This window comes from Pithys albifrons, chromosome 1 (genome assembly GCF_047495875.1).
Source record: "Pithys albifrons albifrons isolate INPA30051 chromosome 1, PitAlb_v1, whole genome shotgun sequence".
In the NCBI taxonomy this organism is placed as follows: Eukaryota; Metazoa; Chordata; class Aves; order Passeriformes; family Thamnophilidae; genus Pithys; species Pithys albifrons.
The window spans coordinates 117,172,376-117,187,381 of record NC_092458.1 but is presented as its reverse complement, the minus strand read 5'-3'; the positions used below and the strand labels follow the sequence as shown (position 1 = coordinate 117,187,381).

At 48.5% G+C, this 15,006-nt stretch overlaps 1 protein-coding gene and 1 long non-coding RNA gene across 2 annotated transcripts; one reads left to right on the top strand and one right to left on the bottom strand.

The window, feature by feature from the left end:
* Window positions 1–392: 392 nt before the first annotated feature.
* On the top strand, window positions 393–6,489 carry LOC139680579 (uncharacterized). The gene is made up of 3 exons (XR_011699376.1): window positions 393–713; window positions 2,330–3,387; window positions 4,038–6,489. It is a non-coding gene; the product is annotated as an uncharacterized lncRNA (long non-coding RNA).
* A 2,388-nt stretch (window positions 6,490–8,877) lies between these two features.
* RDM1 (RAD52 motif containing 1) lies at window positions 8,878–13,418 on the bottom strand. The gene is made up of 7 exons (XM_071573309.1): window positions 13,311–13,418; window positions 12,598–12,777; window positions 11,722–11,844; window positions 11,069–11,231; window positions 10,684–10,782; window positions 10,125–10,213; window positions 8,878–9,770 (listed from the first exon to the last, which is right to left on the bottom strand). Exons 1-7 carry the CDS (start codon window positions 13,395–13,397, stop codon window positions 9,690–9,692), a joined length of 822 nt encoding a protein of 273 aa, XP_071429410.1. The 5' UTR covers window positions 13,398–13,418; the 3' UTR covers window positions 8,878–9,689.
* Between the last annotated feature and the right edge of the window lie 1,588 nt (window positions 13,419–15,006).

Genomic DNA, 15,006 nt, shown 5'->3' with positions numbered 1-15,006 from the left:
TACACTAAGGTAAGAGGAGGAGTTTGGCCAGAGCATGGAGCTTTACAAATTGAAATAGTTACACAGCTCCTGTCGTTCTTACGAAAAGAAGAAAGGTGCAGGGAGATCAGGTATGCAGAATTATTTCTCCTTTTGTTGGAGGGTCCAGATTTGGAAAGGGACAGTGAGTCTAAGAAAACACCCACAGAACTGAGAGTTCTGGTGTTGCATATGCATAAGGAAATATTCCCTGTCCCTTCTCCCGGCCAGGGAGCCGGGGGGGGGGGGGGGGGGGGGGGGAATGGCACGGAGGTGGCGGGGGATAGAACAGGGACTGCAGGGGATGTGGGTGGAGCTGAGGCGGCAGGAGCCACCTCCTTCACCAGCGGCACCACCCCCGAGGCAGCCGAGACAGCCCCTGCCCTAACTTGGGTACTGTCCCGGGGGCTGCTGCGGCCACAGACCTTGTCCTCGTCACCAGCGCCACTGGTGATACCGTCCCCGGTGCGGGCACAGCCCCTCCCATAGCGAAGGAGGGCGGCGTGGCCGGCACCGAGACCGACACAGGTGGGACAGGGGTGGCACCGAGACCGACACAGGTGGGACAGGGATGGCCAGCACCGCCCCTGCCCGGCACCAGCTCCTCCTGTGCAGGGGAACAGCGGCTCCGACCGACAGCGGGACCGCGGCGGGCAGCGCTGGGATGGCAGAGAGCCGAGGGACAGAGAATTACGGTATCTCTCCTGCCTCTCCTTCTCCCGTTCATGGCTGGGCGGTGGCGAGACCGGCCCCGGTGTTCCCGGTGATTGGGGCAGAGGCTTTGCGTGAGCACCGCTCAGCTGCAGGGCTGGTTCTGGTCTAGAATCCTGGAGAGAGCAGTGTCAGCAATTCCCGGAAAGGGGGGTGGTTGGGCAGGGGTGTTCCCCATCTTCGTTGCTATGGTTCCCTCACCCTCACTGATGCTGCCACTTGGCCATGTGGGAAAGGGGGGACGGCGGAAGGTTGAAACAGTTTTGTTACTACGTTGTTATGTCACAGGCTACGTGGAGGAAAAGTGTAACTCCAACTTAGATAAATGCTAGAACACTAACTTAAGGTTTAATTACAGATAAATTTAAGAAAGTTTGGATTTAAGAGAAAGGAACTTTTAGGAGCTTTAATGCTGTGAGCTTTAATCCTGTTTAATTTGCTGTGATAACAAATACCATCTGTCTTTTAATAATTGGTATACAGTGAACTGAATCTTATATTGAAGTAAAAGGGTTTTGTCTGTGTTTCCTTATTCCCACCTTTGGAGAGAATAATAAGCCTCTTCTTTGGAAGACCAAGGCAGAGACAAAAAACAAGTGTGCCAGTTGTGAGAAGGACTAGTCTGTGTGTTGTACTGGGGGATGCTTGTGGAGGTTTGAGGTTTGCTTATTAATGCTGCATCAGAAGCCTTTCTTGTAGGTTTGGTTTGGGAAAGCGAAGCAAAAGACTTTCTGTGTTGGTGCCTGTGCTCTGGGACTGTTGGGACCAGTGTTAAACTGGTGCAGAGAAGAGAGCAATGGCTGTCAGAAATCCTCCAGCATCCTGAAGGGAAGTTCTGGCCAGGTGGGGGTTGGTCTCTTCTCCCAGGCACTCAGCAATAGGACAAGGGGGCACGATGGGCTCAAGCTCTGCCAGGGGAAATTGAAGTTGGAGATCAGGAAAAAATTCTTTGCAGAGAGAGTGCTCAGGCATTGGAATGGGCTGCCCAGAGAGGGGGTGGATTCCCCATCCCTGGAGGTTTTTCAGCTGAGCTTGGCCGTGGCACTGAGTGCCATGATCTGGTAAAGGGACTGGAGTTGGACCAAGGGTTGGACTTGATGATCTCGGAGGTCTTTTCCAACCCAGTCGATTTTATGATTCTGTGATCCTCTGCTCCATACTTGTTAAACACCTTCCCGCAAAGTTTGATAACCACACATGGTTTTGAGCAGCACTGAGGAAGTGTGTGGTTCTTGAATCTTTTGTCCTTCACGTGAGCCAACAATCTGCTGTTAGAACAGGACTGTTCGCAGCAAACAGACTGGACTAGAGGGAGGGATGTGTTAATGGAAAACTGAGACTGAGAGCAACATATAAATGAAAACAACTTCGTGCAAGAGGGTAAATGAGTGACAGAACACGCATTTACAGCTGCAAATATGGTGATCAAGACAAGAGGCTTTAACATCTGATATGCCAAGACAGGAAGTTTTGGACTGCGATAAGAATTCCTGAGTAAACAGGACTTGAAAAAGAAAAACAAAGCAGTAAGATCACATAAATAAGATTGAATTAAATCAAAAATGAATAATATTAAGTGATCTATTCTTTGTGTTTGCAGAATTGTACCTGGATCAGTCAATCATCCTGAAGGGCCTTGATTATAATAGCAAATGTGGTTCGAAACACTTAAAGAAAAATAAAGAAAGCTCCTGTCACAGTAAGAATTATTGTGAAACAAAATTGCCAACCCTCCAAAGTACTCTGACAAAATTGAATAGCTCTAGATCAGCCTGTAACTTCCACAGGTGGTATATAAACATCAGGCTTTGAATTGGAATCCAAATTGGGGTAAGACATTTAAACAGCATGATCAGATCTGATAAAGATCATTGTATCTGAACTGAAAAAACTCCAAAAGGATGGCTGGCTAATCTAATTTGAATAATATTGATTATTGTATTTCAGTTGTCTTTCATTATCTTCTAGGTTTTATTGTTTAGATTGATAAGTTTGATTAGTCTCTTACAGACAAGTCTGAATGGAATTAAGTTTTCCTTTTACAGGTGGTTGTTAAAGGTTCAAACACAGGAAGGTGGTGTTGGAAGGAGCCCCCTCAGAGAATTTTTCTCACCATACCAACATAAAAGGTTTAGGCTTGGAGTGCCAGGACTGAGGACAAAAGATAGCCATGACTTTCAGATTCAAGCTTAGTGGTGGGGTGGAGGTGAGAAAACAGAACCCCAGCACCTGGGGGTGTGAAGAAGTTTTTCCTTCTTTGTTCTGTGTGTGCTGGTTTGACTTTTTGGGGGGTTTTCTTTTGGGCAGCTGCAGAAAAGGAGCCACTGCTTGCTGGTGAGAGCTCTTTTTTTTTCTGGCTCTGCTCTTTGCTTTTCCCCCTCCATCTCTGGGCACCCTGAGCTTCAGGGAGAGAGAGAAGAGAGGAGAGACAGCTGCTTCAGAACACTGCAGACCTTTTTCATTGCCTCTTCCTGGGGTCAATTTGGACTGCAAGGAGATTCCTGGGAATTATCACCATTTCCTCCACTCCCAGCTTTTTCCTTCTTTGTTTGGAACAGAGGACAAGGAGAGAGAGAGGGAGGGAGAGTCCACGTGAGTTCATCCCTTATCTCTGCCTCTCTGGGAAAAGACTGAGAATTCACCTCGCAACCAGCCGAGGTGTGACACTGACACTGTCCATAATAGAACTGCTCCAGGAGGAACCTACAGTTTGGGGGTTGTTCTCTTTTGGTTTTACTTTTGGTGTTGGGGAGTAATTAGCTCCGGTCTGTTTACAGTTATATCTGTACCTATATATCTATATCTATATATATATATAGAGAGAGAGAGAGTAGTTAAGAACAGTTATCCTTCTTATATCCATTTTCTAATTAAAGGTCCTTTTCCTTAAATTTAATAAAGAGTGACGTGATTATTGTGGAGGAATCACGTGATTATTGTGGAGGAATCGTCTCCTCTGCTTTTTGGTAAACATTTTGGTTTTTTCCCTCAAATAAGACAGTGGTTCATAAGGAAGATGATATGGCAATAGAATTGAAAACTCATATTGTTTTGTTACATTGGTTGTTTTGCAATATTCATATTTCTGAATATGTTTTGTTCCAGTAGTTTTGTAGCATTGTGCGAGCATTGTGAAGAATATCCAAGTCTTCTCTCTGATTGCTGCAGCTTGTGAAAGAGATTTATGTGGATCTAGTTTGGGAGTTGTGGTAGTTTTAGCCAGGCCTCAAATTAGCAGGCTTAGAGAATCTACATAGATTAGGAGGGACAGGTATCACCTGACTAACCACAGAAATATTTCACACCAGATGACGCAAACCTGAGATGTGAATACAGCAGTGGGAGGTGTTCACTCAGTTCCATCGTGGCTGAAGTAGAGGCAGGACACGCAGCTGCTGTTCTTGCTGTCTGGGCCCTGCTGCTGGTGCCACTACCTGCATTTTGTTTGAATTCAGGGAAGTAGAAATATTTTGTTGTTATACTTTCTGTTTCTTGCTGAGTGTCTTTTAGGGTGCTTATGGATCTAGAGTGATAGACTCTGTTTGTGATGGGGAGTGGGGAGTTGTTTCTTGTTATTTCTAACTTGGGTAAGTGTGTGTTATATTGTAGTTCCTCTTAATTTTCTCTTTTCTGTATAAATATATATAGTTAGTTTAAGCATAAACATAGTTTGGAGTTTTTTCCTTTTCTCCCTTTTCTCAGCAGGGGGGAGGGAAGCTCTGACTCTGTGTTGGGCAGTTGGCATTTTGCCAGCTCAACCCAAGACAGGAGTCCACACAAAATTTCATATGATTGTGAGATCAAGTTTGTCTATTTTGAATTTGTCTCTAAAATGTTTTGTCATCTGGTGTTACAGTGTGTAAGCCCACAGAAGCCTCACAGAAGAGTCCTGTGTTAAAAGCAAGGAGGTAGGTGGTTTACAGCACTGCAGCTGAGGAATTGATTTTGTGGACCCTCTCATGGACACTGACTCACATCTAGCCTGCAATCTTTAAGATGAACTGGTAACATCAATAGCTTGATGGTTTGTTTGTTTAAGTTGTTTAAATGTCTAACTTGTACCTTGTTTTAATGTTAAGTGAATTTCAATCATGTTCTGGATACTTTCTTCATGCTCTTATGTCTCCTGAATTTCTTTCAGCAGAATAGACAGAACAGTCTTTTAAAGACCTAAGTATGGCTAATGCAAAGATGCCACTGTTAGTAGGTAATTTGATGCTGACTGGTTTAACATGGTATCATGCACATATACAATTTGGTATTAATGAAGATGCTTTTATACCAAGAGGTTCCTGCACAGCCACTCTGTGAGTTGAAGGGGATTGACTGCAGTCAGGGACAGACTGTGGCAGGATAGCCTGTCCCCAGTTGGGCCTGGAATCTGTTTGGAGAATGCAAGCACACTGTATAGAGCAATTGTTAGTGCCAGGGTGTCGTTTGATGTTGCACCAAACACCAGACACAACCTGCTTCTGGTAAGCTCCTGACTGGCCCATAAATTTGTGACTGGCAGTCAACCACTTCATCTTATAAAAGCTGAATCCCTCTTAGATAGTCATAATGCAAGAATTCTGAAATTCGAGATCCCTTTGAAAATTGCCTGGGATTTGCAAAATTGCACACTCCTTTATAGACCTTAAATGAATAGTGAAGTATGAATAGTACTCCTAAAACACAAGTAGGTAAAATCTGTCAAGAGACACCTATGTTATGAGTTCAGGCCCTGCTCATAGCTAAGACGGAGAGACAACATAAGTTCCAATGATATCTCATGTTCACATAAGAGAAAATTGGTTTGAAAAATTATTAAATGGTTTAGATTGTGCCTTGCAGGAACTCCAGAGATTCGTCCTGTTATCCAGACTGATAAGAATGGACACTCCTGTTCATCAATTCCAGCTTGAGGACTGAGTTTGTGTTGACTGGTGGGGCACTAACCCCTGCATGGTAACTAGAAAAAGTCATCTCAAGTATTGTTAATTACAACACAGTCAAGGAGACAGAGGTGAACACCTGTGGTTGACACTCCAGGAGCACTTAGAAGATTAACAACTTGATGTCATCTTGGGCAACAAAATGGATTGGTTTTTGCATAGCATGTTTCCTGGACTTACTACTCCAAATCTACTTCATGGTTACCAAACTGGACCTAGATATAACAAGTGTTTATATTAGTTATGTTTATCATCCCTGTTTTGCATAATAGCTAGCTGTATAATTTGATGCAATTGTTGTTGTTTATGGTATAGAGTTAAATAAGTTAAGTAGTAGAGACTGGGCAAAATATAAGTTTTGTCGAGTCTCTAAAGGGGGAAGATGATGCCTAAAGATTTTAGTATACTTTGTAGATTTTTGAGATTAAATAACTTACATAGATTCTCCTGGGTTGTTCACATCTTAGGTGAGTTACCAAAGCTCTTTCTCACAGATTCGTGAGCTTTCTCATGCCCTGCCAAGGCCATGGTGTTTGTGAGAAACCACCTGTAGACAGTGTGAAGACAAAACACAACAAGAAGGCCTGGAGGTCCTGGAAGATCTCCAAAGGGCAGTTCTGAGGACCCCTATGGGTGGGGCACAGAGGGAAATGAAGTTCATGATTGGTTATCGATATCTCAAATGTAAATTTCTGAAGAAGTTATGAAAGCCGTGACATGCCTGGTCACAGGGGTGCAGGTCTGAGTGCATGTCTGGCATGTGTGTCACAGACCTTCTGGTGTGCACCTTGAAAGCTTTCAATAAAGGTATACCATCTACTTTTCTCCATTAGTATTGTTTCTGAGTGTCTATTTCCACAGGAATCTGGGCATTGGGCAACAGGGCTCACTCTGGGTCAAACTCACTTTCTGCTGAGCAGTTTGGGGTTACTTTAGGTCAAAAATTCAGCATTTTGGGGTTACTCTAGGTCATGTCGGGGTTACTCCAGGTCGTTGGGGTTACTTTAGGTCATTGGGGTTACTCTGGGTCAAACTCACTTTCTGCCGAGCACTGTGGGGTTACTTTAGGTCAAAAATTCAGCATTTTGAGGTTATTCTAGGTCATGTTGGGGTTACTCTAGGTCATGTCGGGGTTACTCCAGGTCGTTGGGGTTACTTTAGGTCATTGGGGTTACTCTGGGTCAAACTCACTTTCTGCCGAGCACTGTGGGGTTACTTTAGGTCAAAAATTCAGCATTTTGAGGTTATTCTAGGTCATGTTGGGGTTACTCTAGGTCATGTCGGGGTTACTCCAGGTCGTTGGGGTTACTTTAGGTCATTGGGGTTACTCTGGGTCAAACTCACTTTCTGCCGAGCACTGTGGGGTTACTTTAGGTCAAAAATTCAGCATTTTGAGGTTATTCTAGGTCATGTTGGGGTTACTCTAGGTCATGTCGGGGTTACTCCAGGTCGTTGGGGTTACTTTAGGTCATTGGGGTTACTCTGGGTCAAACTCACTTTCTGCCGAGCACTGTGGGGTTACTTTAGGTCAAAAATTCAGCATTTTGAGGTTATTCTAGGTCATGTTGGGGTTACTCTAGGTCATGTCGGGGTTACTCCAGGTCGTTGGGGTTACTTTAGGTCATTGGGGTTACTCTGGGTCAAACTCACTTTCTGCCGAGCACTGTGGGGTTACTTTAGGTCAAAAATTCAGCATTTTGAGGTTATTCTAGGTCATGTTGGGGTTACTCTAGGTCATGTCGGGGTTACTCCAGGTCGTTGGGGTTACTTTAGGTCATTGGGGTTACTCTGGGTCAAACTCACTTTCTGCCGAGCACTGTGGGGTTACTTTAGGTCAAAAATTCAGCATTTTGAGGTTATTCTAGGTCATGTTGGGGTTACTCTAGGTCATGTTGGGGTTATTCTAGGTCATGTCGGGGTTACTCCAGGTCGTTGGGGTTACTTTAGGTCATTGGGGTTACTCTGGGTCAAACTCACTTTCTGCCGAGCAGTTTGGGGTTACTTTAGGTCAAAAATTCAGCATTTTGGGGTTACTCTAGGTCATGATGGGGTTACTCCAGGTCATTGGGGTTACTTTAGGTCATTGGGGTTACTCTGGGTCAAACTCACTTTCTGTCGAGCAGTTTGGGGTTACTTTAGGTCAAACATTCAGCATTTTGGGGTTACTCCAGGTCATTTTGGGGTTACTCTAGGTCATGTTGAGGTTACTCTAGGTCATGTTGGGGTTACTCTGGCTGTTCTTGGTGTCCCCTAAAGCCTATCCACAGCCATTCTTCCCTTCTTTGCTGTCTTCTCCCCAGTCATCATGTCTTTTGCTTTACAGGATCCTGCTTCTCTCATCCATTTTCTCGTCTCCCTTGCCACCATGCAAAGGTACAGGATTTCTTTTTTCCCCTTGTATTTCAGTGTTTCTAATTGTGGACACCAAAGAGGTTTGGATTGCAGGCAGCCCTCCCTGTGCCACAAATCAAAATATTTTGGGTATCTCCCTGGCTCTTGCTGAAAACCTCTAAGATATCATCCACATTTTCTAAGGCTGAATTTTCCCTCTTGGTTTGTCTCAGTATGTTGTTCCTTCATGTGGAGAAAAGACACATCTTGAACAGTTCATTGCTAAGCCAGAGAGGACAAAATGCAACTTGCTTAAGTTCAGGAGGATGTTAATAATGTGCTTAAAAATATATGAGTTGCAATTTCTAACTTTGAGCCCTTCGGTCACCTGGTAAGATGTGGTTTGGATTTCATTTTAGTGCTGATGTGAAGAGCCAACAGTGCATCTGTGCAGAAGGACCTTCCTTCTGGAAGGGCTAATGGGCTCCCGAGCTGCTGTGTTCAGTAGGGGGATCGGGGCAGCATAGGGGGATGTTCCAGAAACACCAGGTGACTGATCTCACTGGAAAAACCATCCTGCCACATTTAATCCTGAGAAGCAAACACAGGCTGAGAGGGCACAGCTGGTGCCATCTCCAGTGCTTTCAAGGAGCTCTGAAAGCCGTGCACTTGCAAATGAACCTTTGCCTCAGGCAGTATTTTAAACAGGCCCTACTCATGCCACGAATTCTGTACCCATTTGGAAAAATATGAAGTGGTTATTATAATGCTCTAAATCCCAGTACACCAATGTATTCCTCCAGAGCCGTCTCTTTGTTTTAACTGAGCATTCCTGCTAATGTACTGAAAGGGAAAGAGAGAAGTTTCAAGGCACTTATTTGACCATGGCCCTTTCATACAACTTTATTTCAAGTACCAAACTAAGAGAATTAAGGCTAAAGGGATTGTCATAGGGTGGAAATTACTATCAATATAAACCCACAAAGGATTCCCAAAACTCAGTTACTGACCTGACACAACAGGCTGGTCTCAGTTGGGTTAGAAGGTGCCTCCTAAAGAACCTCTTTGTCCCCAAATAGTTCCACAGCCAATCAATTCTATTCACTGTGAAATGACACCTCTATGTAGTAGAATGGAGCCCTGCAGGCCTTGGGAGGAACCCCAAACCTCCTGCTCAGGCTGCTCCTGGACTGACCTGCCCCAGCTCTGCCAAAATGCTGCAGCTCCAGAGAGTCCCAACCAACCAGGGCAGTTCCATAACTGAGCACCCTCCAGGTGAGATGGATTCTGCTCAGGGAATTTTAAACACCGATCCTTTGGCTCCTCCCTGCTCCAAAGGCCCCAAGGGAACACACCTGGCTGTGAGGGGATGGGGGCTGTGGGGACTGTGAGGGATATGAGGTCTTAGAGATGCTCTGAGGCCTGTGGGGTCTATGGGGTCCGTGGGGTCTGTGGGGCCTGTGCCAGGTCCTGGGATGCAGCGGTGTGACTGGGCTGAGGGATCTGCTATTCTGTCTAAACAATAACCATGCAGCTAAGCTGCCTTACAGATAGAGCTGGCCTGAGTGTGTTGCCAGGAAAACACTTCCTGTCCAAAACCAGCATATATTTTGGGGCGTCATTTTAGTGACACTCTGGGGTTATTGTCCATTGCTTTCACTGTTAGGGATTTGGAGGAAAACCAAACATGGCATTTCATGGCGCATCATGAAAACTGACATCAGACAAAACTTCTTCTCCTTCCAAGTCAAACTGTTCCAAGGACAATTCATTTACCTGGGAAGAGAAATGAAGAGTAAAATTCTTTCTCTGGAACATACTTGCTCTTCTACAACACCTATGGTTTTACTGGGCTTTTCACTCCCCCAGACTGCACAAAGAGCAGCCCTGGACACTGTGTCGTGTCAGATCTGTCAGGCTGCACCGTCACAGCCTGCAGGCCTTGTTTGCCTGTCCCATCTACATCATAAATGCATTTCTGCACAAAGATAACCAGGAGTTTTAAAAACTTAGCCTGATGCACAATTCCAAGATGTAATTACTTCCCAGGATTTAAGTGGAGGTAATTGCTGCATCCAAGGAGACTGTCACACAGGTCTCATGGAAAAGCTCAATATCCACAGCTTTTACCTGAACAAGCCCCTTCAGTTCCTCTTCTGTTAAGGAGTCTGTGGGCTCCTCCTGCGAGGAATCATATTCCACGGCCACTTTCCCATTTTCTGGAACAGAATAAACAGACAGAGATGTGGTTAGTAACCACTCCATGTTACAACAACATACCCTAAACTTCAAACATGGGACAATTTTGCTTCATTAATGGCCAGGACAGGAACTTGCAAAGTGCTGCAGTTACCCCTGCTCCTGTTACCCCTGGAGACAAAGCAGACCTTCCTCACATCCCTGTTCAGCATGCACCTGTAGTGTTAAAAACATCTCCCTGCCACCATTTAGACTCCTGTAATCTGGACTTTCAATGACTTTTTTAATCAAAAAAATATCTGTCCTCCTGTTGGATTGTCCTTTCACTCCCACAGCTCACAAGGAGGAACCTCTCTGTTAAATCACTATAGACCACAACACAAGTTTCATTTGGCTCCCTCAAGAAAGGTTCAGAGCAAAAAGAATCCTCTTCAAAGATCACAGAAATTCTAATATTTGCCCAAATATTTCACACAATCCCAGGTCTTACCCAAGACTATGAGGAGGATCTTCTGAAAGGCCCCAGACAGAGCTTTCCCCACTGCAAGCTTCTGAGCTCTTCTAGTGGCCATGAGGAACTCCAGGGGATCTGAACACAAGCAGCAGCATGTTACTGACCTCGAGAGGACACTGCACATGAAGCAGGTGCTGGAGTGGTGTCCAGGCCACACTCATGTGGCAGCTTCACACCAGAAGTGGCTGTGATGGGAATGACTAATGCTGCAGGCAAGAGGGTGAGCACAGGGGGCAGGAAAAGGACACTGGTGTGAAGCAGGGAGGGGAGAAGTTCAGGATCCCACCAACTGTGCAAAACCAAAACTGAGCAGTGTCTGCAAGAGCTGCTGGGAGAGACTCCCACTGTCCCCCAGGCCTACCTTCCCCAGTTCCTACGTCTGCCTCGCCCAGGGCAACTCCCCTGCTGCGGACCCCGTGGCTGGGCAGCGTCACCTCCAGAGCACACAGGAACTTCACTGATCCCTTCTGTGAGGTCCTTCCCAGCTCCTCATTCTCACCATCAAAGCCAGACACGTTCTGCAGCTGTTGGGAAGAGCACAGTTATTTCTGATTAAAGAGGGTGGGGATAGGAAGGCTAATGGCCACTTAGGCCTTGCCTGCAAACCGCAGACCTTCTCTCTATACAGCCTGTGACTCCAAGGCAGAAGTAGGTGGTGGAGACAGAGGAGGGATATCTGCTGGTTTGATCCTATTTTAGAAATACCTCATAGTGCCCATCTTCTGGGAGTCTCAGCCATCTCACTCTCAGCACATGAAGAGCACTGTCAGACCCTGCTTTGTTTTAATCACAGCCCACCCCCACTTTTACTGACAGAAGCCAAGCCAGTGCCCTCACCCATCACAATCTGCTCCCCCCAGGCTCTCAAATGCCCCCCGTTCATGGCCCAAAACTCAGCTCTCATAGCTGACTATCATTTGCTGAGTTGAGGACAACTCTTTTTATTCCACCAATTACTCTAATGAAGAGGAGGATGAGGGGAAGGATAATGGATAAATGCAAAGGGCCCCTTACTGTGATGATGCGACTGGACCAGCCATTAAAACCAAGGTAGTGGTTGGCCAACTCCTGGCATTTGTTGCTGCTGAGAGCACGGCCTTGTTGCTGAAACCCCTTCTGCTTGGTGCAAACACAAACCTGCCCAGGAGAGAAGAACCCTGCTTAGCCAGGCTCTGCCTGTGAGGCTCCCACTCCAGCCACACCACTGACAGCCCTGGGAGAGTCACCCTTAGGTAACCTATTCTTTACAGCATGTGTGCTTCTGAGGTGTGTGAAATATTTGTTTTTTACTCAGGAACCAGCCCAGTTAATTACTCCAAGGGAGGATGCTGCCATTTTCCTGCTTCAGTGCTCCCTGGGAGCCAACAGTGGGGGATTGTAAGCACAGTGGCAGTACCCATCCACAAGTCAGGACAGCTTTTGCACCACTGAGATCAAGCATTTCCCAGAGCCACAGAATTATCAGGGTTGGGAGGGACTTCTGGAGATCACCTACTCCAAGGCAGGGTCACTTGGAGCAGGTGACACACAAACACAACCAGGTGGGTTTGGAATGTCTCCAGAAAGGGAGACTCCATGCCCTCCCCTGGAAGCTGTTCCAGTGCTCTGCCACCCACAATGGAAAGAAGTTCTCCTTCATGTTGAGGGAGAACTTGTTGTGTTTTAATTTATGGCCACGGCTCCTCGTCCTGTCCCTGGGCACCACTGAATAACCTGGCACTACCCTCTTGGCACTGAGACTAAGCAGGCCCAGCTCCCACAGTCTCTCCCCCCAAGAGAGATGCTCCAGCCCCTCAATCATCGCCTGTGCTGGACCCCTCCATGTGACCATTGTGATCCTGTGCCACTGTGGATGGGAGGTCACAGTGCCAAGGGCTGCTGTGCTTGTACCTTCAGGGGAGCTCTCTGGAACAGGCTGTGCCCATGGCAGGCACGCTGGGCTCTGCTGGCATCTCTGGCCGAGTAAAACTTGATGACCCCGTAGCATCCTGGCCCTGCCACGGCGGCGTTGCGGTGTGCACGCACGGAGTACAGTGGCCCAAAGCTGGAGAACACCGAGAACAGGGAATGCTGAGGAAAATCAGAGGGGAAAAAGGGGGTTCGACATGTCCAGGGGTGCTCCACAGGCTGGGCAACTGTGGCAGAGAGAGGAGCACTCACAAGACCGAGCAAACCGAGGGGAGTTTTCAGCAGTGTGGCATAGGGGAGTGCCCAGACAGACGGACCCACACCCTCAGCCCGGTCCCTGCCGCTGTGCCCCCGCGGGGACAGGCGGCACACGGGCCCTGCCCCGGGCGGCTCTGCGGGCACAGCCAGCCCTGCCCCGGGCGGCTCTGCGGGCACAGCCCTGTCCCGCTCTGCGGGCACAGCCCTGCCCCGCTCTGCGGGCACAGCCCTGTCCCGCTCTGCGGGCACAGCCCTGCCCCGGGCGGCTCTGCGGGCACAGCCCTGTCCCGCTCTGCGGGCACAGCCCTGCCCCGGGCGGCTCTGCGGGCACAGCCCTGTCCCGCTCTGCGGGCACAGCCCTGCCCCGGGCGGCTCTGCGGGCATAGCCCTGTCCCGGGCGGCTCTGCGGGCACAGCCCGACCCGGCCCCGCGCTCACCTCTAGGTCGGGCTGCGGCTCCAGCCCCCACACCAGCAACGTTCGGGCGCTGCCCAAGGGCTCCCGGAACTGCACCAGCTCCGCCATGGCCGGGCCGGGACCGCCCCGAGCCCTGCCCTGCCCCTGCCATTCTCCGCCCCGAGACCTTCACGAGCCCGCCCTGCCCTTGTCCTGCCCGGCCCCTTCTCCGCTCCGGTCCCGCGGGGGATGCGGCGGAAAAGCCCCTCCAATTGACTCTCAAACCCCAAATCCGCTTCCCCAATCACGAATCCGCCCCTTCCAGCCCCAAATCTACTCCCAGTGCCACAAATCCATGCCCCCAGTCCCAAATCCTCCATATCCAACAGCCCTGTGCTTCTACGTCCCGAGGACCACAACGCAACTCGGCAGCATTTTCTCATTTACGAGTCTTTTTATGTTTCTAACAGCAAAAGGCCCTTTCTGTACACGTGCAATGTGTGCCCACAGCCACGTTTCCAGCCAGCCCAACCTCCCTCCCCAGTTCCCCTTTCCCTGCCTCTGGAATGGCACGAAGCCCCGGAGCTCTCCTGGGGTAATTGCCGCAGTTCCCTGCCCGGGCAGGACTCTTTGCATGTCGCCCTCCTGGAAGCCAAGGGAACAGTGTCCCCCAGTTCCCATCCAAAGCATTCTTTGGGAAAGGAACAAGGTTTGCTGCTGCTGTGACTGAGCCACTAACCAAGCCACAGGGGATGAGACAAACCCTTGGGAGCACCTACAGCAGTTCCTATTCTGGAGGAAGTCTTCAAGATTCCATTTGCCTGTTCGCCATCCTCCTGCCCAGTACAAAAGTACGTGTGGGAAAATGTGCTTTCATAAATATTTGTTTTAGAAACAGACACAGAGTTGCCAAATATTATTGTTTTAGAAACAGACACTGAATTACCATTTCTTTCAGAAACAGACACTGACTTACCACCATTACAAGCAAGTGCTGGTCCTCAGGAATCTCCACATCCGAAAAACAAAGCAGTGTTTCAGGGACATTCACCCTCTGCAGAAGCTGCTCCTGGCGTGGCATTTCATGTTTCCAGCAGCACAGCCCGTTCAGAGAGCAGAGCTGGAGGGGACTGTGCCTGTCCTTGCAGCTCTCCTTTGGGAAGGGGCTTCACAGGCACAGAGCAGACACTGGGAGGGAACGTCTTCAGCAGGGGGTTCCCACTCGGCCTTCTGAAATCCTTGAACTGCTCTGCTATCAGTGTCTCCTCTCTCTCCCAAGGTCAGCTCAGCTCTCACGTCCCCTGAAATGCTGCCACAACAAGGGCAGGAGATGGGCTGTTCCCCTGGGATGGAGACCTGCCCTGGATGTGCTCCCTGCGTGTCTTCCGAGGGACCCCAAACCCCGTGTGTGTCTTATGGGGACCCCAAACCCCGTGTGTCCCTCACAGGGACCCCAAACCCCGCGTGTGCCTCACAGGGACCCCAAACCCTGCGTGTGCCTCACCTGCTCAGGCTGCTTCTGGACTGACCTGCCCCAGCTCTGTCAAAACGCTGCAGCTCCAGAGACACCCAACCAACCAGGGCAGTTCCATAACTGAGCACCCTCCAGGTGAGATGGAATCTGCTCAGGGAATTTTAAACACCAATCCTTTGGCTCCTCCCTGCCCCAAAGGCCCAGGGGAACACAGCTGGTGCCCAGTGTCTGGAGCACAGAAGCTCCCAAGGGAGTGGCCCAGGG

Bases quoted from the DNA above. Each gene is read 5' to 3' on its own strand.
- RDM1 (XM_071573309.1), bottom strand. From the start codon at position 13,397: ATGGCGGAGCTGGTGCAGTTCCGGGAGCCCTTGGGCAGCGCCCGAACG. The intron at 12,778-13,310 runs GTGAGCGCGGGG...GATTTTCCTCAG, and splicing joins AGCCGCAGCCCGACCTAGAG to CATTCCCTGTTCTCGGTGTT. The intron at 10,783-11,068 runs GTAGGCCTGGGG...GCTTGTGTTCAG, and splicing joins AGACGTAGGAACTGGGGAAG to ATCCCCTGGAGTTCCTCATG.